This window comes from the organism of the source record quoted next, unplaced genomic scaffold (assembly GCF_019419815.1).
Source record: "Pyrus x bretschneideri cultivar Hongxiangsu unplaced genomic scaffold, Pyrus_bretschneideri_v1 Contig64, whole genome shotgun sequence".
Lineage (NCBI taxonomy): Eukaryota > Viridiplantae > Streptophyta > Magnoliopsida > Rosales > Rosaceae > Pyrus > Pyrus x bretschneideri.
In genome coordinates this window covers 2,075,636-2,094,516 of record NW_025999803.1, presented here as the reverse complement: position 1 = coordinate 2,094,516, position 18,881 = coordinate 2,075,636, and the positions used below count along the sequence as shown (strand labels likewise).

At 37.1% G+C, this 18,881-nt stretch overlaps 2 protein-coding genes across 6 annotated transcripts; one reads left to right on the top strand and one right to left on the bottom strand.

The window, feature by feature from the left end:
- Positions 1-7,531: 7,531 nt before the first annotated feature.
- On the bottom strand, positions 7,532-17,819 carry LOC103941902. Of its 5 annotated transcripts, XR_007254054.1 has the most exons (8): positions 15,870-16,007; positions 15,617-15,691; positions 15,121-15,263; positions 14,956-15,028; positions 14,450-14,569; positions 14,245-14,364; positions 13,699-13,891; positions 7,532-8,708 (listed from the first exon to the last, which is right to left on the bottom strand). XR_007254054.1 is itself a non-coding variant. In XM_048573198.1 (7 exons), the coding sequence occupies exons 3-7, from the start codon at positions 15,165-15,167 to the stop codon at positions 13,808-13,810; spliced, it is 444 nt and encodes a 147-aa protein (XP_048429155.1). In that variant the 5' UTR covers positions 15,168-15,263; positions 15,617-15,691; positions 17,198-17,819; the 3' UTR covers positions 13,567-13,807. The 5 variants fall into 5 exon arrangements, 3 of the variants coding, with proteins under 3 accessions (XP_048429155.1, XP_048429154.1, XP_048429156.1); XR_007254055.1 differs by lacking the exon at positions 7,532-8,708 and having other exon boundaries at positions 13,567-13,891; positions 14,886-15,028; XM_048573198.1 differs by lacking the exons at positions 7,532-8,708; positions 15,870-16,007 and adding an exon at positions 17,198-17,819 and having other exon boundaries at positions 13,567-13,891.
- Positions 11,299-13,511, top strand: LOC103941903 (alpha-amylase). The gene is made up of 4 exons (XM_009352103.3): positions 11,299-11,459; positions 11,583-11,712; positions 11,919-12,721; positions 13,101-13,511. Exons 1-4 carry the CDS (start codon positions 11,373-11,375, stop codon positions 13,353-13,355), a joined length of 1,275 nt encoding a protein of 424 aa, XP_009350378.2. The 5' UTR covers positions 11,299-11,372; the 3' UTR covers positions 13,356-13,511.
- Positions 17,820-18,881: the final 1,062 nt, after the last annotated feature.

The window sequence follows — 18,881 nt, the reverse complement described above, 5'->3', positions numbered from 1 at the left end:
CAGCAGCCCCTCAAGAGTTGGGTAAGTGAATGGTGAATCACGAGCTTCAGCAGCACTGACAGTCATCTCGAAGGCAGGTCCTAGATTATTCAATACAATCTGGACCAGTTCATTATCACTCACTGGTTTCCCGGCTAAGGCAAGGTTGTCAGCAATCGCGTTCATACGATCCAGATAATCCGCCACAATAAGATCACATTTCTTTGTCTGCAGCAATTCATTTCTCAAAAAAAAAAAAAAAACAAAATTGTTTTGTGAAGTAGAAGTATACCTTTGCTCGAGTGCTTCCCAGGTGGCACAAGCAGTCCTCTTGCTCGCCACGATAGACAGTACAGAAGCAGTCAATGATCCATTTATCCAACTGAGGATCATTTGATCCCGTTGGACCCACAGAGGGTTCACAGTTGTTACACTAAGCAGGTGCTTTGGAGGAGACATCAAGTACCATCAACGTATCCCATCTGATCTTTGCTTTTTAGAATTGGGTGAATTTGGGCCAACCACAGTGGGTAGTTGGTCCTATCGAGTTTGATGTTGACAACAGTGGAGAATGGGTGGAACAGATTATTAGGAATGGGGGGAGTGGGATCTGAGGATGAGGAGATAACATTGTTTTCAGCCATTGAAGCCTGGAAAATAAAAAAAAATAAGGATCATTGTCGTTGGACAAAAAGGCTCAATACCATGTTAAACTTACCAACTCAATGTTTCACTTCAATTGCATACCCAATCAATAATGCACTGCTACAAAACCATTTATTAGTGTTGTTATGATAACCGACAAGAAACATATATTACTGTAGGATATTAAGCAAAATCCAACAGAAAATGGATGCAGTGGTGGATATAATAAGCGACAGAATTGCCGGCGTCAGGAAATGAATTTTCCGATAGAAAATACTCTAAAACCGACAAAACTTGTATTGAATATAACCGACAGAGAATATATTAATAATGAATAAATAAGAGCATTCTCTATCGAATAAAACCGATAGGGCATAATTTTGAAATTTACTCAATTTAAAGTATTCTTTTTCTCGTTTCCTTTACATTCAATGTCCTCTCATTCACACTACTTCTGTTCTTGATTTTGTATTTCACTTTTCGTGTGAATACAGGGAGGTAAAGCTTGGGCGGTGCAATTACCGACAACAGCCAAAGTAAATTTAAATTGACAAATCCATTCTTCATCCATTAAAAAAATATATTTTAAATTTACTTGAAGACGTTGAGTTTACTTGAATGTTTACACTAGGCCAAACCAAATCTGAAAAATAAAGTAAAAGAAACAACAAACATTTGTTGACAACTTCATCTTCCTCAAAAGACTTGCACCTCATCCTAGACTTGCTACTCACAAACAACTTCATCTTCCTCAAAAGACTTGCACCTCACAAACAACTTCATCTTTCTCAACTTCATCACAATTACTCACGGCAGCATACATACCAAAAAAAAAAAAAAATACACGAGTCTAATGAAAACTATTAGATATATGGATACAGAAACCATGCTCATTCTGCGTTAAGCATTTATACCTGTATTTCTAAGATATGTGGACATCGTGGTTACCGCTGCTCATTTTTCTTGCAGATTTAAAGTCTGACGTTGCTACCGTTCCTTGTGTTTGCCATCATCTCCGATCATCGTCTACAACACAACCTCACGGACTAGGCTTGGATTTCACTATTGCATTTGTGCTTGAATTAAGAAATTAATGAGGAAACGAGATCGATGCATTTTACCTTTGTGCATCGGCAAATCGAGACGGTTGAAATAGGTGAGCTGGGCTCGGGTCTATGAAGAAATGAATGCAGATCTGTGTTTAGATTTGTAGGTTTCAGAATATAGAGCTATAATATGAAACCAGAGAGAAATGACGGATGCTTTCGGCTTGGATGGATTGGTTTAACAGAAAAGAGGGAAGCTTTGGTTTTGATTGTAGGCGGGTAAGGCTTTTCTGAAAGCAAGAGGAATGGAAGAAATTGTAGGAGAAAGTGGAGAGAGATGGGGTAAACGGTGCATGAGAAAAGGGAAGCTGATAACTCAGCTTGTATACTAATTTGCTAGGGTTTCTCTCACACTGGAATCTGAATGAACAACAAATTGGAAAAATTTTTGGCGTAAAAATAATAAAATAGTCAATTTCTGTCCGTTATAATTGCCAGAATACTAAAATAATAACCGCTAGAAACTAAAATAATAAAATAGAACCGCCACCATTAACTTAAAACCCACCAGAATATGTTAAAAATACTTTAAAAAATGTTCAAAAATACTAGCGGTTGCATCCGACACTAAATATCCGTCAGAAATTTATGTCGGATACAAACGACAAGATTTCATTATTATCTGACACTAACTGAATGATGTGTCGGATATCTTTTATCTGACATAATAGCTTATTAAACCGTCATCATCATCCGACATCTAAAGTTAATATTGTAGTAGTGATGGGATGCATGTATTTATAATACTTTCACGATTATAGCTTGGGTTTGAAAACCCTAGATTACATGCGCACCTTCAGATTACAACAGAGTTTCAAAAAAACAAGTCTTATAAACTAGGAATAACTAAAAGGATAAGAAGTTTGAACTAAGTCAAACTCCTCAAGTTGCGGTGATGCACTCAGCATACTAACTTCGTCTAACACAAAACTCCTCTATTCTTTAAATTATTGTAATAGTTTCGAAACCTTTCACTCTTTTTAATAATAATAAAATTTAAAATAATGTGTGTGTGTGTGTGTGTAAAACAAAACTTGTCAGAAAAGTTTTTCAATTTTCTTGTTTCAGCAAGTGCATACATTGCATGTAAAATCAGTTTTCTAGATGTCAATTGGCAACACAATTACAAGTTGGGATTAGCTGATACTAGACTGTAGACTTATTTGTTTTTCATTAATTAGTCGTGGAAGTCTTGGCACACCAATTAGTCTTTGGTGGAAAATTCATAGGCAGGAGACCTTGAATAGTGAGTCACCAGCGTTTGTTAGGCAGAACTAGAAAATGTGTCCGCGCTTTGCTTCGGGCGTTGAATGTATTAGTCGCAACAGACACGAATAGTTTCCACACAAAGCAACTAAAAAGACGCAGTACCTAAGAATCATTGAAGTTGAAGTCAAATTTTGCTTACTATTTGTGGATAGCTATAAGAAACATTCATTTGTAAATTGTATTGTTTCATCGATATCATAGTTTTAAGTAATCAACCTACTACATAGGGGTGGGCAAACAGGTCCTGGACCCGCGTATTAAGGTGGGTTTAAGAGATTTAGGGAGGGTACGGGGCTGTTCCAAATTTTTAAAATTCAACACGGGGTGGGGCGGGGTGGGTCCAGGTTAATAGCAGGGTGGGGCAAGTCCAAATCTTGGAAGAAACGAGCCCCCAGCCTGAACCAATTTCCACCCTCAATGATCTTCGAAGACATCGTAAGAAGCTCCACCACCATCTTCTCCCTATCTGCCTTCCTCTGCTTTTAGGAACTCTACATCCTACTCTAGAGAATCCAAACCTTCATCGAAGACTCTTCAAACGAGAGATGGATCTGGCTCCTCTTCCAGACGGAATTCCTTGCCAACAGTTTCCCTAAGTTATCCTCGACCTTTCCACCTTGCTTGACAGCTTCCCCGTCAAGGAGCTCCGATTAAACGACGATGTCGAATAGGCCACATCCTGTTGGAAATGTGCCCTAAAACCAATCATATGATGATACTTTACGGACATTTCAAACTAATGTAGTTTAAATGTAAAGGGCAAAGATTATTGTTTGAGCCGTCTCATATAAATGTTATATGCTTAAACGATAAGTCCAAGGAATATGTGATTGGAAGAATGCGATCTAAAGAAGTTAGATTCATGAGACCATTCTTTCGTTGACACATCCTAAACGTTCCTGATCATAGGATTGTCAATTGGGCATTGACAGTCCGTTAAGATCAGTACGTGCTATGTCTTCTCTCAGGGAGAGTGACTAGTCTCGAGTCATTGGTGTGTGTGACATCAAGACAAGTACGTAGGTGCTCAATAGAGAATGAGTTCACTAAACACGATCAACGAAGAGTTCTCATATTCATGTCACATGAGAACTCATGGTTGGGATAATGCAAATTAGTCTTTTGACCTGAGGCATCACAGTTGTCTTGTGGTTAGGTCCTTAATCTTTGATTATGTCAAAGTCACTCCATCAGGAGGGTGTCCATGGCATCGTTGGGGTTAAGCCACTTAGCCATGGAGGCAAGTGAATGCGCAACAAGGGATCTCTAACCTTCAAACTGTTTGAGGGAGAATACTCTATGATATGATTAAGAATCTTTGGCCAAAGTATGAATGAGATTTAGGAATGTGTTCCAAATCACATTCAAGGTAATCATATAAGCACAAGACTCACATTGGATAGTAGACATGAATAAACTATCAAACCAAACAATGTGGTCAAGAGTATTGTATTAGAGAAAGACCGTATTGCATTTGTAATCCTAAAACTGAATAGGTTCTCCACCTCTTCTGATTAGCTTGGGTAACCATGACATGCTGCTAGGCGTCAACCATGGTTTGTGGAAGCCCTAAAAGTGTATTATCACTAACGGGAGAATTGAAAGTAAGTTTCAATTCACAATCGATTAGAAAGAGTTTTAATCGCCCACTGCCTCGCTAAAAGGAACCTAATGGATCGTTCACCGAGTAAGGTAGAGTTTGAAGAAACAACGGAGATGAGTAAGAATAATTAAATGGTTTAATTATTTATCTAAGGCTAGGATTAATTAATATGTTAATTAATCAAACGAATAAGTTCGTTAAAGACCTCGGGTTAGTTTTGGGCCGCAAGGCCCAATGGGATTTGAATGTCAAGCCCATTAACTCAAGTTGTATGACAACTTGAATAAACAAAGGGCTTGAAAGCCCAATAAACCTATAGGCCGGCCATGTGTAAAAGAATAGGGCTTTTGGTCCATTAGGTCACTTATTTGAAGGGACTATATAAAGGACTTTATAGCCTAAAATTTACTAAGGGTTATTTTTGGGGAAAGGATGAGAACACAAGCTCTCCTTTCTCTCTAAAATTTCGGCCACCTTGGAGGGATCATCTAGCAATCAAACTCCTCCAAGGTCACTCATTTCTTCTTCATTATGCCTTGGTGATGAATCATTAGAGGTTCTCAATTTTGGGAACTTTGGAGAAACCTTTTCATCCATCCAAATCCATGGATCTAAGATGCAAGGAATGAAGGGCCTCTCTTTGGGTGATTAGCCTTTGCTTATGCAAAGAGGAATCTACAAAGGTATTGATTTCTCAACTCACTTTGTTTTGAGTTGAGTCTTGGTTCACCTATCTACTAGGCTTTGAAGTTCATGGGTTAAGTTTTGTTTTTTAGTGCATATAAACATGATTCCGCCTTTTAATTGTTAATTGCATGTTGTTGATGTTGCTCAAATGAACTTGTTTTTCACAAATCTTCCTTCACATCCCTCATCCGCACCCAATGCTCCCGCAACACCACAAAATTGCTCGTTGATCTGAGAGACGATGTCTTCCACCTCGAGGTTTTCTCCATGCTCGACAGCCTCAGGAGCAAAATCATCCCCGACCATTTCAAGCTCTCTGGAATCTTCGCACAATTAGGGATTTACGATGGTTCATATTGCAGATAGGAGCTAAAGAGCCTCTAGGACGAGTTCCAAAACCAGAATGAGGACGAGTTTCAGTGGCAGAGGGAGTGATGAGTCAGACCATCACCTTCTGCTTCGAACATGTACGACTTCAAGTAGTTGTCGTCGATGGCCCTCAACATGGTGAGAACTCCAAGAACGCTCACACCATCCCAGTAAATCACGCGCCCCTCCACTGCTTCGATCCGGACGAGCTCGTCAAGAGAGCTAAAGAATAAGAGAACCAAAAAAAAAAAAAAAGAACCCGTGAACCAGACCCGTTTCAAAAGGGCCAGGTTAGGTCCGGTTCCTGTATTAAAATTTGTTGTACCCGACCCGCTTCTTTTAAACCCGGATCTTGTCCGATCCCTTCAAAATTAGGCCCGTGCCCAGCCCTACTACTACACGGAGGAAAACCACAGAAAAGAAAAAGTAGAAAAGTAGATGATATAATACTTGAGGATTAGGCAGGAATAGTAAGTCTGAAAAAATTGCTAAAACATCTTACAAATTCAATTGTTAAACATTATACTATAACCCAAGACAAAGATAAAGTATATAGTTTGTTTACAAATCAAAACAAAGAGCTGCTATAATCCGCAACAACTATGAATCATACAAAAGCACTGCAAATCCACCATCACACATTAGCCAAGAACTAAGGTTAAATCTAGTGCAACAACAAAGAAATACAATATAGGATCAAACAAAAGAAAGTTGTATAGTTAGATACTACATAGATACCTAAAGAACCAATCAGAATGCTCTTGAAGGCGTTCATTAACTGTCTACCCAATATACATTACAGTCACCTACGTCATAAACACTTTAAACTATCTATGAGTTGAAATAGCCAATACAACTTTTCAATTGTGAGTTGAAATTTATTACGAATTCTATGAGATATCAAGATACCTTTATAAAGTAATCTCTGGTCCTTTGAAAAAATTGGTTGTACATAGGTTTTTCTCTCATGCTGTATTGTATGAAGTCCACTCTTCTGGCTTGAAAAAAGATACAGATAGAACTGATAAAAAGTAGGAAATGAAACCTCATGGCAATTCATTAATGGCTGTCAAAAGGGGAGAGTATAGAGAAAGTCTTGGTCAATATGGTACAGTGCTTGCAAGGGATAAAAGACAAAAAATTGTAATGTCTCTAAATGCAATCGTAAAAGAGAAATTTAAGAAGAAAAACAACAAAACCTTATCCTACTAAGTGGGGAAAAGAGAAATTTAAGAACAAACAATAAAAATAATGATCACAGACTTCTCGGGGAATTAGGAGGACCAATTATCCCAACAGACAATGCCCTTTGGTCCTCCGCCTTCACCATTTCCTCCTCGTCACCTAATTCCTTATCATCCACACGCCAACACTGCCTCTAGAAGAGCCTTACCAATAACCAAGTTAATAAGCATAAGTTGAAATATTAAACGAATATCAAATGATATATATACAAAATAATGTTCCATTTTAACATGAACAACTAAGCAAAAGCATTATTACAACTAAGCATAAATTTTGAGGACAAACTTAAACTAGATGTTTTTATTGTTAACACGAATAACCATCTATATGAATACTAATTGCATACTCACTAACATATGATAAGCATGGTGTGTATAGGGTATTTATATAAAAGTATTTACATAATGTTGTACTAAACGACAGTTTGACAGAATAACATGAAAAACTTTCTTTTGATTTGGAAGGTGAAAAACTATCTAGCAACCCAAATCTGCCAAGAGATATCAATTCTCTCTCTCTCTCTCTCTATATATATATATATATATATATATATGTATATCAACTTGTCATATTTAATAAAACTAAAAGTATATATATATATGTATATCAACTTGTCATATTTAATAAAACTAAAAGTACGGACAATTCAGTGTACCTTGGTTGCACATTTGTCATATCTAGTAGCTCACATCGGCCACCCCCTACTGGAATCCAAGGCTGAGAGAAGCCTTCTGCGGGAGTTGTCATCTGAAGCACTACTCTTATCTTTGCCTTTGTCTGATCTGACATATTGCTTGTTATTGCATGGATGCCAAGTTGCTCCAACAGCCTTCGATGTACATATATCTAAAATGCGGTTTTGTCCTACTGTTAGAAGCAAATATAAGAGCCCTAATGGCTAATAGCATAAGCTCCGCTTTGATATTCTCAAGAGCTTCATAGAGAGCTCTTTTGTTTCTCTTTGGCAACCACCGGAAGGATTGCAATTAAAATTTAATCAAAATACCTCTTCGCATTCATAATAAACCCGAAAATGACTTCATAAGGTGAAATTAACCTAATTACATGTGAAAGGAAACCTTTCCAATTAAATGAATGAAATATTCGATGTGGATCGAAACCAAAATCATAACCGAAAAAAAACAAACATCGACAACGGCCCAAGTTGGTGTTTGCTCCAAAGGTCTTCCTCCTTCTCCTCCTGCCATCCTTTAATTGAAACCAAATTTACCTTACCACCAAATAATGCTATTTTTGATCTATTTCTTTCGGTATGTAAACTTAATACTAATTCTCAATAATTTTCAATCACTTTAACTGTAATTAAAATAAGTACTGAGTATACACACTCATAAACACAGAATTCAGATTTCCATTATATAAAATGAAACAAAAGCACATACGTCAAGTCAGTGTTCCTACTGTATTCTTTAATTCAACGCTGCATCAAATACAAAAATTAAATTATACCTCTAATTTATAACCTTTTGATCTCGCTTCATCTGCAGCTAAACCAAAATTTAGACAGTCCCCAATAATTTTGTCCTAAACCAGATAGCAACACCATGTAAAAATCATATTGGGTGTCTACACCCACACTTCAACAATTTACACATAAATTTAAATTTTGAATCGCCTGGCCTTCAAAAATATTTGCACACAAATTCGAAGGAAGATGAACAAACAAAAGTAAAATCATATGTACTGGGCAATTGAGACTCACCCAAAACTGCTATCGAGCTATGCTGCACGGTAGTGGTGCGCTGTGAAGAGAACTCCACGTGGTTGACAAAGTCCTAGAATAACTTGGAAATATACAGAGGTCAATTTTACAACCGAAGGAGCAATCATTTACTGAATTATAAAGAAAAATCTTCACAAAAAAAGTGTCTAGTTTCACAAATAAATGAAACCCAAATTAAATTTCTAGACAAAACTAAGAAGTTGAAAACATAAGAAAACCTCATGAATCCAACCATAAAAAAGACGCAAACTTTCGCATTGGCAAACCATTCACAATCCCAAAATGAAATCTTAAACAAAACTCACAAATCCAACTCAAAAAAGCTCAAATTCAAATCAACCAAGACAAACAAAATATCAAACACGGTTCAGTGTCTCTCTTAGCATTTTAAATTATGTGGTGTTGCCCAATATATTATTGTCTTAACATTTCATGTACTCATGCATTAGATAAAAAAAGATATAAAATGATATCCATGTTAAAATTACTTGGACTCCTTTATCATGGTTTAAGAAAGTAACCCCAAATCATAGTATCCATGATTACCTAAAACACTAAAACAAAACCCTCACTTCTCACTACATGTTTAAGATACATGAACCCATACAAACCGCTTCACCATTCACCTATACGCTTGGTGCTATAAATCCAAATTAAAAAAAACCAATAAACTGGCTACTAACCAAAGCATCCTTTGAACAAATTAAGAAATTCAAATAAAATTAAACACCAAGGAAACAATAAATACATAAAAGATATATATGCTTGAACTGTTCAGCAAATCAAGATACTAATACAAATAAAGATATGCTCTCAGTAATTCACCAAGGTGGTTGTGACAAACACAAGGCCTAGTTTCTCAATAGGGGAACTTTGGAACTCCCTTGCTTATGAAAACGATGGAAAACTCGAGTACAATCAGGATGCTCACCGTCGAGAACTTGTGGGATGGGTAGAGGGTGCTGGTGGAGATGTTACAGCATTCGATTTTACTATGAAAGGGATACTTCAAGCCGCAGTCCAAGGGGAAGTATGGCAGATGAAAGATTCGAATGGAGGGGCACCAGGAATGATTGGCTTGTCGCCAGGAAAGAGTGTAACTTTCGTAGATAGTCATGATACAGGTTCTACACAGAACATGTGGCCATTTCCATCAGATAAAGTCATGCAGGGACATGCATACATTCTTACTCATCTGGGAATCCCCTAAGATTCTAAATTTGATTTACTTTCTTCCAAGCTGGAAAGCTGGCATCTTCATAACTGCTATAATTCGTCTAGCTGAGTACAATATGAGATTTATAGTTATTGCAACAGAAATCTCTTTGGACAGAAAAGTTAACTTTGTTATCATTTAGTCAACAACTATGTTGATCTAGTGAACTTATATATGTTTTTTTCACTTATACATTTTTAAATTTTCCGTATCTGAACATATTTGTAACAGTTTTATGACCGCTTCTTTGACTGGGGCTTGAAAGAGGAGATCACTAAACTCGTTGCAATCAGATTAAGGAACGGGATCGGACCTGACGGTGCCTTGTGTATTCTAGCATCTGATGCAGATCTGTATATAGCTGCCATAGAAGAGAAAATCATAGCAAAGATTGGTCCAAGGTATGACGTTGGGAACCTTGTACCTCCAACCTACCAAATTGCAACTTCTGGAAACGATTACTCTGTGTAGGAGAAAAAAGCAGGAGCCTTGTTGGAATGAACTAATTAATTACAAATTTCTGTATTACAAGTGCATTATATGCTTAATTATTGAGGATAAAGTAAATAGTAGTCCTCAACCAAAATAGAAATCGGGGTCTTTTAAGCCCCGATTTGAGACTATAACATGCGTAGATTTTCTGGAAGCAATAATTTGGCCGAAGTCAGGACAGTGTTAATGTTGCCTGATTTGATTCAAGACCTTCTGCAATGATTCTTATCGATGGAGAATCCAGTTGAACCATCATTGCTAGCAATCTCGAATAGTATTAGAGACACCTAACTTTTGTACTAAATTTGTATGCCAAATGGTGTGTGAGTATTCATGTCCCTATCTTAGTTGTTAAAAGCAAAATGGGGTTACTAGTAGACCCCGAATCTGAATCAATGAACACGCTACCACTTTACTTGACAGCTTTCACACACGGAAGCTTGTATCTCTGAAAATACCATTCTACTTTCTCTATTCAATTGAACTTTGATGCATTCTTGCTTGAAATTTGATGCGTGAAAGCAGCAGATGCAGCAGACTGCACTTTTAACTTCACAAACCAGCACACAGAAAGCTTAACTAATGGTCCATGATCCGCGTTGAAGTAGGAACGGAACCTTAATCATCGTTTTTTAGGAAAAATAACAGTCAGGGTTACAGTTAAACAGAACAGCTGGGATTTCACTTAACAAAACAGTCGAAGTTTTTTTCACGTCTTTTGGCAAAGTAACAGTCAGCTTTCCACTTACCAAACTAGTCAAGATTTTGGAACCAAGTCAAGTCTCATCCCAATTTTTCTCCCATGATGGCTCATCATTCTTGGTCTGACTATTCTCGTTAATCTCATACCTTCGTTTCTATCCTTAACAAATCAAATCACTTGCCAAAAAAGTCAAATTTGCACCTCTTTTGAGCCAGATAACAGTCAAGCTTTCACACCCTCCATCTTGTTATATAACGTTGAAAAACAGTATTTGAACCATAACGTTCACAAAGCAATTCAAGCTCAAAGGAGACATGAACGCTCGAATCGTTTCCCTCATCTGTTTCCTACTCTCTATCCTTCTCACACCCAATTTCGCTGCTTCCCAGATCCTATTTCAGGTATATGAATACTTAAACCCTCTCTCTCCCTCTCTCTCTCTCTCTATCTCTATCTCTCTCTCTCTCTCTCTCTCTCTCTCTCTCTCAATAGGACTAACGAGTTTTCGGGTGTATGATGGTCAGGGGTTCAACTGGGAATCAAGCAGGAAAGGAGGATGGTACAACATTTTAAAGCAGTCTGTAAAAGACCTAGCTAGTTCCGGAATCACACATGTTTGGCTTCCTCCATCTTCTCAAGCTGCTTCAGATGAAGGTATTTCTATGTCCTAAACTGTAAACTCCCTTTTGAACTTTGTCATTAGTCCAAACCAGATTTTGTTTAAGGTTTTTGAGCTAGAATATGATCTCCGAACTAGTACGCAAAGTCCGGTTTTAAGTATTTACTTTCAAAAGAATAGTCTTGTACGACTCTTATATGACAATTCTTGTCCTGAAGCTTCATCTCATATATTTCCTAAGGATACATGCCGGGAAGGCTTTATGATCTCAATACAAAATATGGAAACAAAGATGAATTGAAGTCACTGGTAAGTGCGTACCGCGACAGTGGGATACAGTCTGTGGCAGATATAGTTATAAACCACAGAACTGCAGAGAAACAAGACGAGAGAGGAATTTGGTGCATCTTTGAAGGAGGAACTGATGATGATCGCCTTGATTGGGGGCCGTCTCTTATTTGCAGCGATGATACAAAATATTCTGATGGCAAGGGAAACCCTGACACTGGAGAGGACTTCGGTGGTGCTCCTGACATTGACCACAAAAACACAAGGGTTCAGAAAGAGCTCTCGGATTGGATGAATTGGTTAAAGACTGAAATCGGATTCAGTGGTTGGAGATTTGATTTTGTTAAGGGATATGCTCCTGAATATACCAAGCTGTACATGACAAACACAAGTCCAAATTTTGCGGTAGGAGAACTTTGGAATTCCCTTTCTTATGGAAGTGATGGAAAACCGAACCCAGATCAAGATGCACATCGACAAGCGCTAGTCAGATGGGTGGAGAGCGCTGGAGGAGGTGTTACAGCATTTGATTTTACAACTAAAGGGATACTTCAAGCTGCAGTCCAAGGGGAGCTTTGGAGGCTGAAGGACTCGAAGGGTGGCGCTTCGGGGATGATTGGCGTGAAGCCAGGAAATAGTGTAACTTTCATTGACAATCATGATACAGGTTCCACACAACATATGTGGCCATTTCCATCTGATAAGGTCATGCAGGGATACGCTTACATTCTCACTCATCCAGGGATCCCATCAATCGTAAGCTCGTACACTTTCATTTAACTTTGAGTAATGCTATAGGCACGCAAACCCGACATCATTGTTGACATATTCTTTTATACAGGTTGGCCCCATATACAAATGATGTAGGGCCACCTATACTAAAGAGTGTCAGCAATTGCATCAGTTTTGCGTATAGTATTATTTACGTTTTTCTCAAGCTATAACATTGCCATCCTTCTTTATAATGAATTTGTTTCCCAATCTATATAAATATGAAAGAATGTGATAATTGAGGCAGAGTCAAGCACTCACTGTTTAGCATTTGAGTTCTTGCTATTGCTCTGGTGAACTTATTTATAACTGATACCTATGGTCCAAGCTTAAAATTTGTTTATCTTACTATCTTTTGCGACAGTTTTATGATCACTACTTTGACTGGGGCTTGAAAGAGGAGATATCTAAAATCACTGCAATCAGATCGAGAAATGGGATCAAACCCCACAGTGCCTTGCGCATTCTAGCAGCTGATGCAGATGTCTATGTAGCTTCCATAGATGAGAAAATCATAGTCAAGATTGGTCCGAAGATGGATTTAGGCCAACTTATACCTACAAACTTCCAAGTTTCGACTTCTGGAAAGGATTATGCCGTGTGGGAGAGAAAGGCATGAGGGTCTGTATCATCTGGAATAAGACTACTATTGAATTAAATAAACTCTCTGTTATAGTAATGTAAAAGTTTATCATATATTTTATTTCCCAACGTTTTGTTTTTTATATTCCTCCAAGATGGAGAATAATAACCAAGAAAGTGGAGTTTTCTCCTATATATGTTTGCAGTCCATCAAAATTACAAGACCCTTCACGTTAAAAACATGACAATTAGAGTCACACTAGCAGTGGTGCCCGCACGTTGCTGCGGGATTAAAAATTATATGTACAACATATTTACAATCCTATTTACACATAATATCCTAATCAGCATTTAATTGAAATGAATAATTAGTGACTTACTCAATAAGGTCCGAGTACTTTTCACTTAGCCAAGAGTAATGGCCTGCATGAGGAAAGCTGAAGATGGTGACATCAAATTTCTTCCATTGGAGACGGGATGGATGTCCATCTAATGCACATCAACTTCATGCAACACCAAGAACTCCATCCTCGTTTGCTCTTCTAAATATGACCAACTGCTCCAATGTTTTGCCTACAAAGAACATAGAACATCAAATCGATTAATCTTGGACCACATTAAACAAATTTAAACAACCCCAAAATTTAATTTGTAGCCCAAAAAACCAAAGGATCAGTAGTCGTGACATTTGATGAGTACATATATGAAAAATGTACTTGAAGATTGAAACTTTCATCAAATAAATCACAAAAAAAGCAGAAAATTAGATAAACCCAAAATTCTAAATTGTATGAAATTAGATCATCCATTTCAGTCATGTGTAAATACACCATCACACATAACAAATTTGCCTATATGACGGTGATGCACAATGTAAATGTTCAGATTCAAACCACACACAAAGCACTTGTAGCTCCCAAGTATACCTGTATTACATTATGATGGTTGCTTGTTGACTTTGCTCCTGGAGTCATGACTAATGTGATCTCCTTCAGTGGTGCATGAGCTTTTTCCTCCAAAGTTGCTTCCTTAAACATCCCTCTTTCCTAAAAAAAAACCCCAAAATATCATATTAAGCATCAACGCTATTAATACTTATTAAAGAAATTGGTCGCAACAGGTTTCACATACATCAGTTCTAAACCTAAAAGGCTTCAGATTTGTAGGCTTTGGTTTCCTATACTTCTCCCCATGAGCATTGCTGGCAACAGAGGTGGAGTTTTCTTTCCAAATCTTATCTGCTTGATTGACCTGCATCATTGTTTAAGCGTTAACAGGCATACAAAACCGTAAGGGAGAAATGAACAAACATAAACACTATATAGATACGTTACTCTCGTATACTTTGTAGCCTTCTTCAAGGCCTGGAATTATACAACTATTTTTTCCACTAATAGCTCTTATTTACATCTTTACTGGATTTGCATCACTTCTTTTATATTAATGAAATTAGAGGATTGCACATGCTTCTTTTTGGACGCCAAAACATTTTTTTCAATTATTCTAGTTCCTTGTGGTTGAATGGGATTCTAAGCTTCAGACTTCGAAAACGGAGAGTTCGAAAAACCTCAGAGTCAGCACCAATGAGTTTAAACAGAACAGATGAGAGCTAATGGGATAGAGCTAAGCTACTTCACCACTTCCATAAGTCCACGTCTCCACCCAAGCCTAGACATCCCAACATTGCCCAGATAGGTGTCCCATCTTGACCTACAAGATTTACAGAGAAATGCAAAATTGGAAGAGGTTTAAGCATGAACAGATTGTAAAAAGTGGGTACACAAAATTGGCAAGAGACAAACTTGTTTCCTGAAACGCAGGTATGCGTGACGGCGATCAATCTCTCCATTTTTTACACAATTAAACTTGAACCTGTGCATAACCAAGGTTTGGAATCCTACTGAAATCAGGAATAGGCCATTGTAAGTTGCAATTCCTCAAACTCCTGAAAGAAACAACAAAAACACAAACATATTCAATCTTGACATGATTCGTCATGTTAAATATTAAGAGCTACTTCTCGATTGTCATTCCAAACAACCAGCACCATCACCTAATGTGATATAACATCAGATAGAAACAGGAGATGTTCCCTGCAGTGGTTGGAAATATGTGTTTCCCAACAAAAACTATGATTCCCTCTATTGTTGCTATGATAAATCACAAATCTTTTGGATTTACACCTCCGTAGTTGGAGTTTTAAATCTGATGAATGAATAAATAGAGATTGTAGTCCTTAGATCACACAATTTTACCTTTGAACTTACTAAAAGACATAGAATCAGAAGCAGCACTTACAACTTGAACAGTTTAGACATGTTGCTATACGAATCTGGAATTGTAGTCCCACCAAAGTTGTTGTTGTCAACTTGACTGCAAAACAAATAAGATTATAGGGCTAGGAAACTTGATACGGGATTGCATCCCTCAAATTATGTTGTAGAAAAAGGAAAGTCTAGAGAATTGTTCCCAACAGTACGAAAATTTAAGAAAGGAAAGGATGAAAACATAATTAAGGCACAAATTTATGTTCTGAAGTAAGAAAACATACAATATTAATAAGCTTGGCAACTCCGAGAACTCTGGCGCAAAATACCCAGATAAGTTGTTGTCAAGAAGACTGCAAAAAGGTATTGGTCTATAAGAGCAGCTCCAGCGGGAGCTTTTGCTCTGGGCACAGGCCAGTGAACAGGGCTAGAGAGCCCGACTGATTTGGTCCAGCGTGTGGTAGCCCGAGGGACAGGCCCAGCCCGGGGAGAGGCCTGGCACGAGTTGCCAGCCCGAGAGCTCGAAGTGAGTGTGACGTCAGGGCAACGTTAGCCCCTTTTTTTTATTTTTATTCTTTCAGATTCGTGGCCTTCAAGCGTGCGTGGGCGTGCGTTAAGAGACATAAATTCAGAAATGGGGCCCACGGCCCACTCAAATTTCTTACCGTTGGGGAGGCCACATGGCTTTCCCATGTCCGTTGGATTTCAACGGCTATATTTTATGGACCGTTGGATTTTCAAAAGTATCTGAGATCAACAGTCCACGTTATTAGGCTATGGAAATTTAAAAAAATAAAAAAGAAAAAACAATTTAAAATTTTGAAATGTTACGGTTGTGCCACGTGGCACAATCTGGAGTGTTGGAAATTCCAATTTTTTAATCCAACGACAGAGATTAATTAGGTGAATAAAAATTAAAAAAAAATGTAAAAAATTATTATAAATCAGAAAAAAAAAATATGAAAAAATTAAAAAAAAATTGATTTTACTTTTCTATAAATACCTTCTCATTATCTTCTACCTTACACCACAATTTCATATTTTCTCAACTAATTTCAACCACATTCCTATCTTTCTTTCAAAGTTTCAATCCAATTTTTTTTTCCATCACCAATAATTGTCTTTTCGGATTTTATGACAAGTAGGGCAACAAGAACGATTAAAAGTCTTATTTGAAATTACAAATAAAATTATTTTGTATTATTTTATAACTTTTCGGATAATAACACGTGGTGCAACGAGAACGATTAAAAATCTTATCCGAAATTACAAATAAAATTATTTTGTATTATTTTATAAATAAAAAAATACTAAAATTTTATTATCTATTGCCATGGCTATTGAAGTGCAACGGTGGAGATGCAAAAGGCGATTACTATTCATTAAAGCCAATTACTGTTCACCAGGTGGATTGAATAGTGAATAGCCTGGGGGGAGGGCTCCCACGCTAGAGTTGCTCTAATGTGATTTGTTTTCTTTTCAGTGGACATCTGATTAAAGTTAAGAGTTTTTCTTCTTTTTTCACTTCACATAGAATATAGGGGTTGATCTATGACATCTACCAAGTGATAACATATGCATGCTCTAACCCAAGAATAAAATAAGAACATACAGTGTTGTGAGCTGCAGAGCCATACTGCTGCGCAAGAGCATCTCCCATGCTCTGGTACATGTCTATTTGAGCTGCAGCAACGGTGCTATCAGGATTACACAACAATATTTATTTGAATATTAGAAAGAAATCAAACAAACAAAAGAGGAGAAATATTTGACGACCAAACAATCGTCAATTTCTTCGGCCATTAAATAAACCTTCTTCGACTGTTTAAGTTCACAATCAAAAAAAACAAACCCTTCATAGAGTTTTAGGCAACAAAAATCAAGAGGAAACCAAATAAAAAATATTGGAGATTTTTAAGAACCAATAACTCTGCAATCAAACAAAATATATTCCACAAAAAGAGTTTAGAGAGAAAAAAAGGAAGAGAGTGAAGAGGCTTACCATCCTTCAAGGCAACCAGAACTTTCAGATAAAATCACACCAAAAAAACCCACAAATTTAACAAAAATTTGAGCACAACCCAGAAATTTAAATTAAAAAAATCTACGAATGGATTTTCAACTTTCTCCTTGTGGGAATCCATTGACTTTCAGCCTCCACTTTCTTCTTCTCAGACTCTGCAAACGCAAACAGACAAAGATAAAATTCATTAGACTCAAACGTAGGCGTAGTCATTTTGGCTAGAGCGGATACACACCCCTATGTACCCGAGTTCAAACACCCTACTTGCAACCGCAGATTAGATTAGTTTAAAGCAGATCATCCCTTGTATCAAAAATAAAAATAAAAATAAAAAAACAGAAAACCATCACTAATACCATTTCTTTCTTTAATTTCGAACTTCGAAGTTTTTCAATTTGGGTTTGCTTCCTAGGAGTCTAAGACCATAAAGAACGTCAGCTATCTCAATCTCAATGTCCTCATCTTCTTCTACAGGCGTGAAGATTTTGAGGATTTCAAAATACCAATCTTGGGACCATTTGATTCCTAAAAAATATGAATTCATAAGCTAAAAAATCTCAAAACTTTCCAAAAACTTCTTCAAAAATCATTTTTCGAAAACATAGTACCAACTGACCATCGTCTTCCTCGATGAAACATTAAGAGGGAAAAAGCGACGTAGCTTTGAAGCTCAGTTGCTGAAGACTCTGTTCTTCCTCCCCAGCTCCTCGATAACTGCTAGAAGAGAAATTAAAAAAATATATATATCAAATTTAAAAACGAAATCCAAAAACAGAGCAAACAGGTTGGGTCACTCTCAAGTTTGGGTGCGAGCTTATCCCTAACCTTCTCACCAGAAAAAGAAGAACATGTAAAAATTAATTAGAGTTTTCATAAAATATACTACTTGATTACCTACTGGAAACAAATAATAAATATACAGGGAATTTTAAATTAATTCAACTGCATGCAATTTGTAAAGAAAAATAAAAAAGAACTCAAAATATTAGTAAAATTAAGAAGAAAAATTATTAACCACACAACCAAATTTAATAAAAATAAATTACTGAAATTAAAACCCAAATCCCATAAATAACCAAATTTAAGAAAAATGGAACCTTAATATGGAAATTGAAGCTTTACCTGCAGATCGGCAACAGCGGCAAGTACCTCAAGAGTGAAAGAGACAGAGCTGAAGATGCGTGAGAGAACAGAGGGTGGAGTGTCTTGCGATCCATAGCTTTGTGTAAAGCTTGAAGACCTTGTAGAAATACGTGAGGTACTCGTGCCTGAA

Excerpts from the sequence above, each read along its gene's own strand:
- LOC103941903 (XM_009352103.3), top strand. The coding sequence starts at position 11,373 with ATGAACGCTCGAATCGTTTCCCTCATCTGTTTCCTACTCTCTATCCTT. Across the intron at positions 11,460-11,582 it reads CTTCCCAGATCCTATTTCAG|GGGTTCAACTGGGAATCAAG; the intron begins GTATATGAATAC and ends TATGATGGTCAG. Across the intron at positions 11,713-11,918 it reads TCAAGCTGCTTCAGATGAAG|GATACATGCCGGGAAGGCTT; the intron begins GTATTTCTATGT and ends ATATTTCCTAAG.
- LOC103941902 (XM_048573198.1), bottom strand. The coding sequence starts at position 15,167 with ATGGAGAGATTGATCGCCGTCACGCATACCTGCGTTTCAGGAAACAA. Across the intron at positions 15,029-15,120 it reads ACCTGCGTTTCAGGAAACAA|GTCAAGATGGGACACCTATC; the intron begins GTTTGTCTCTTG and ends TAAATCTTGTAG. Across the intron at positions 13,892-14,244 it reads ACCATCATAATGTAATACAG|GCAAAACATTGGAGCAGTTG; the intron begins GTATACTTGGGA and ends TGTTCTTTGTAG.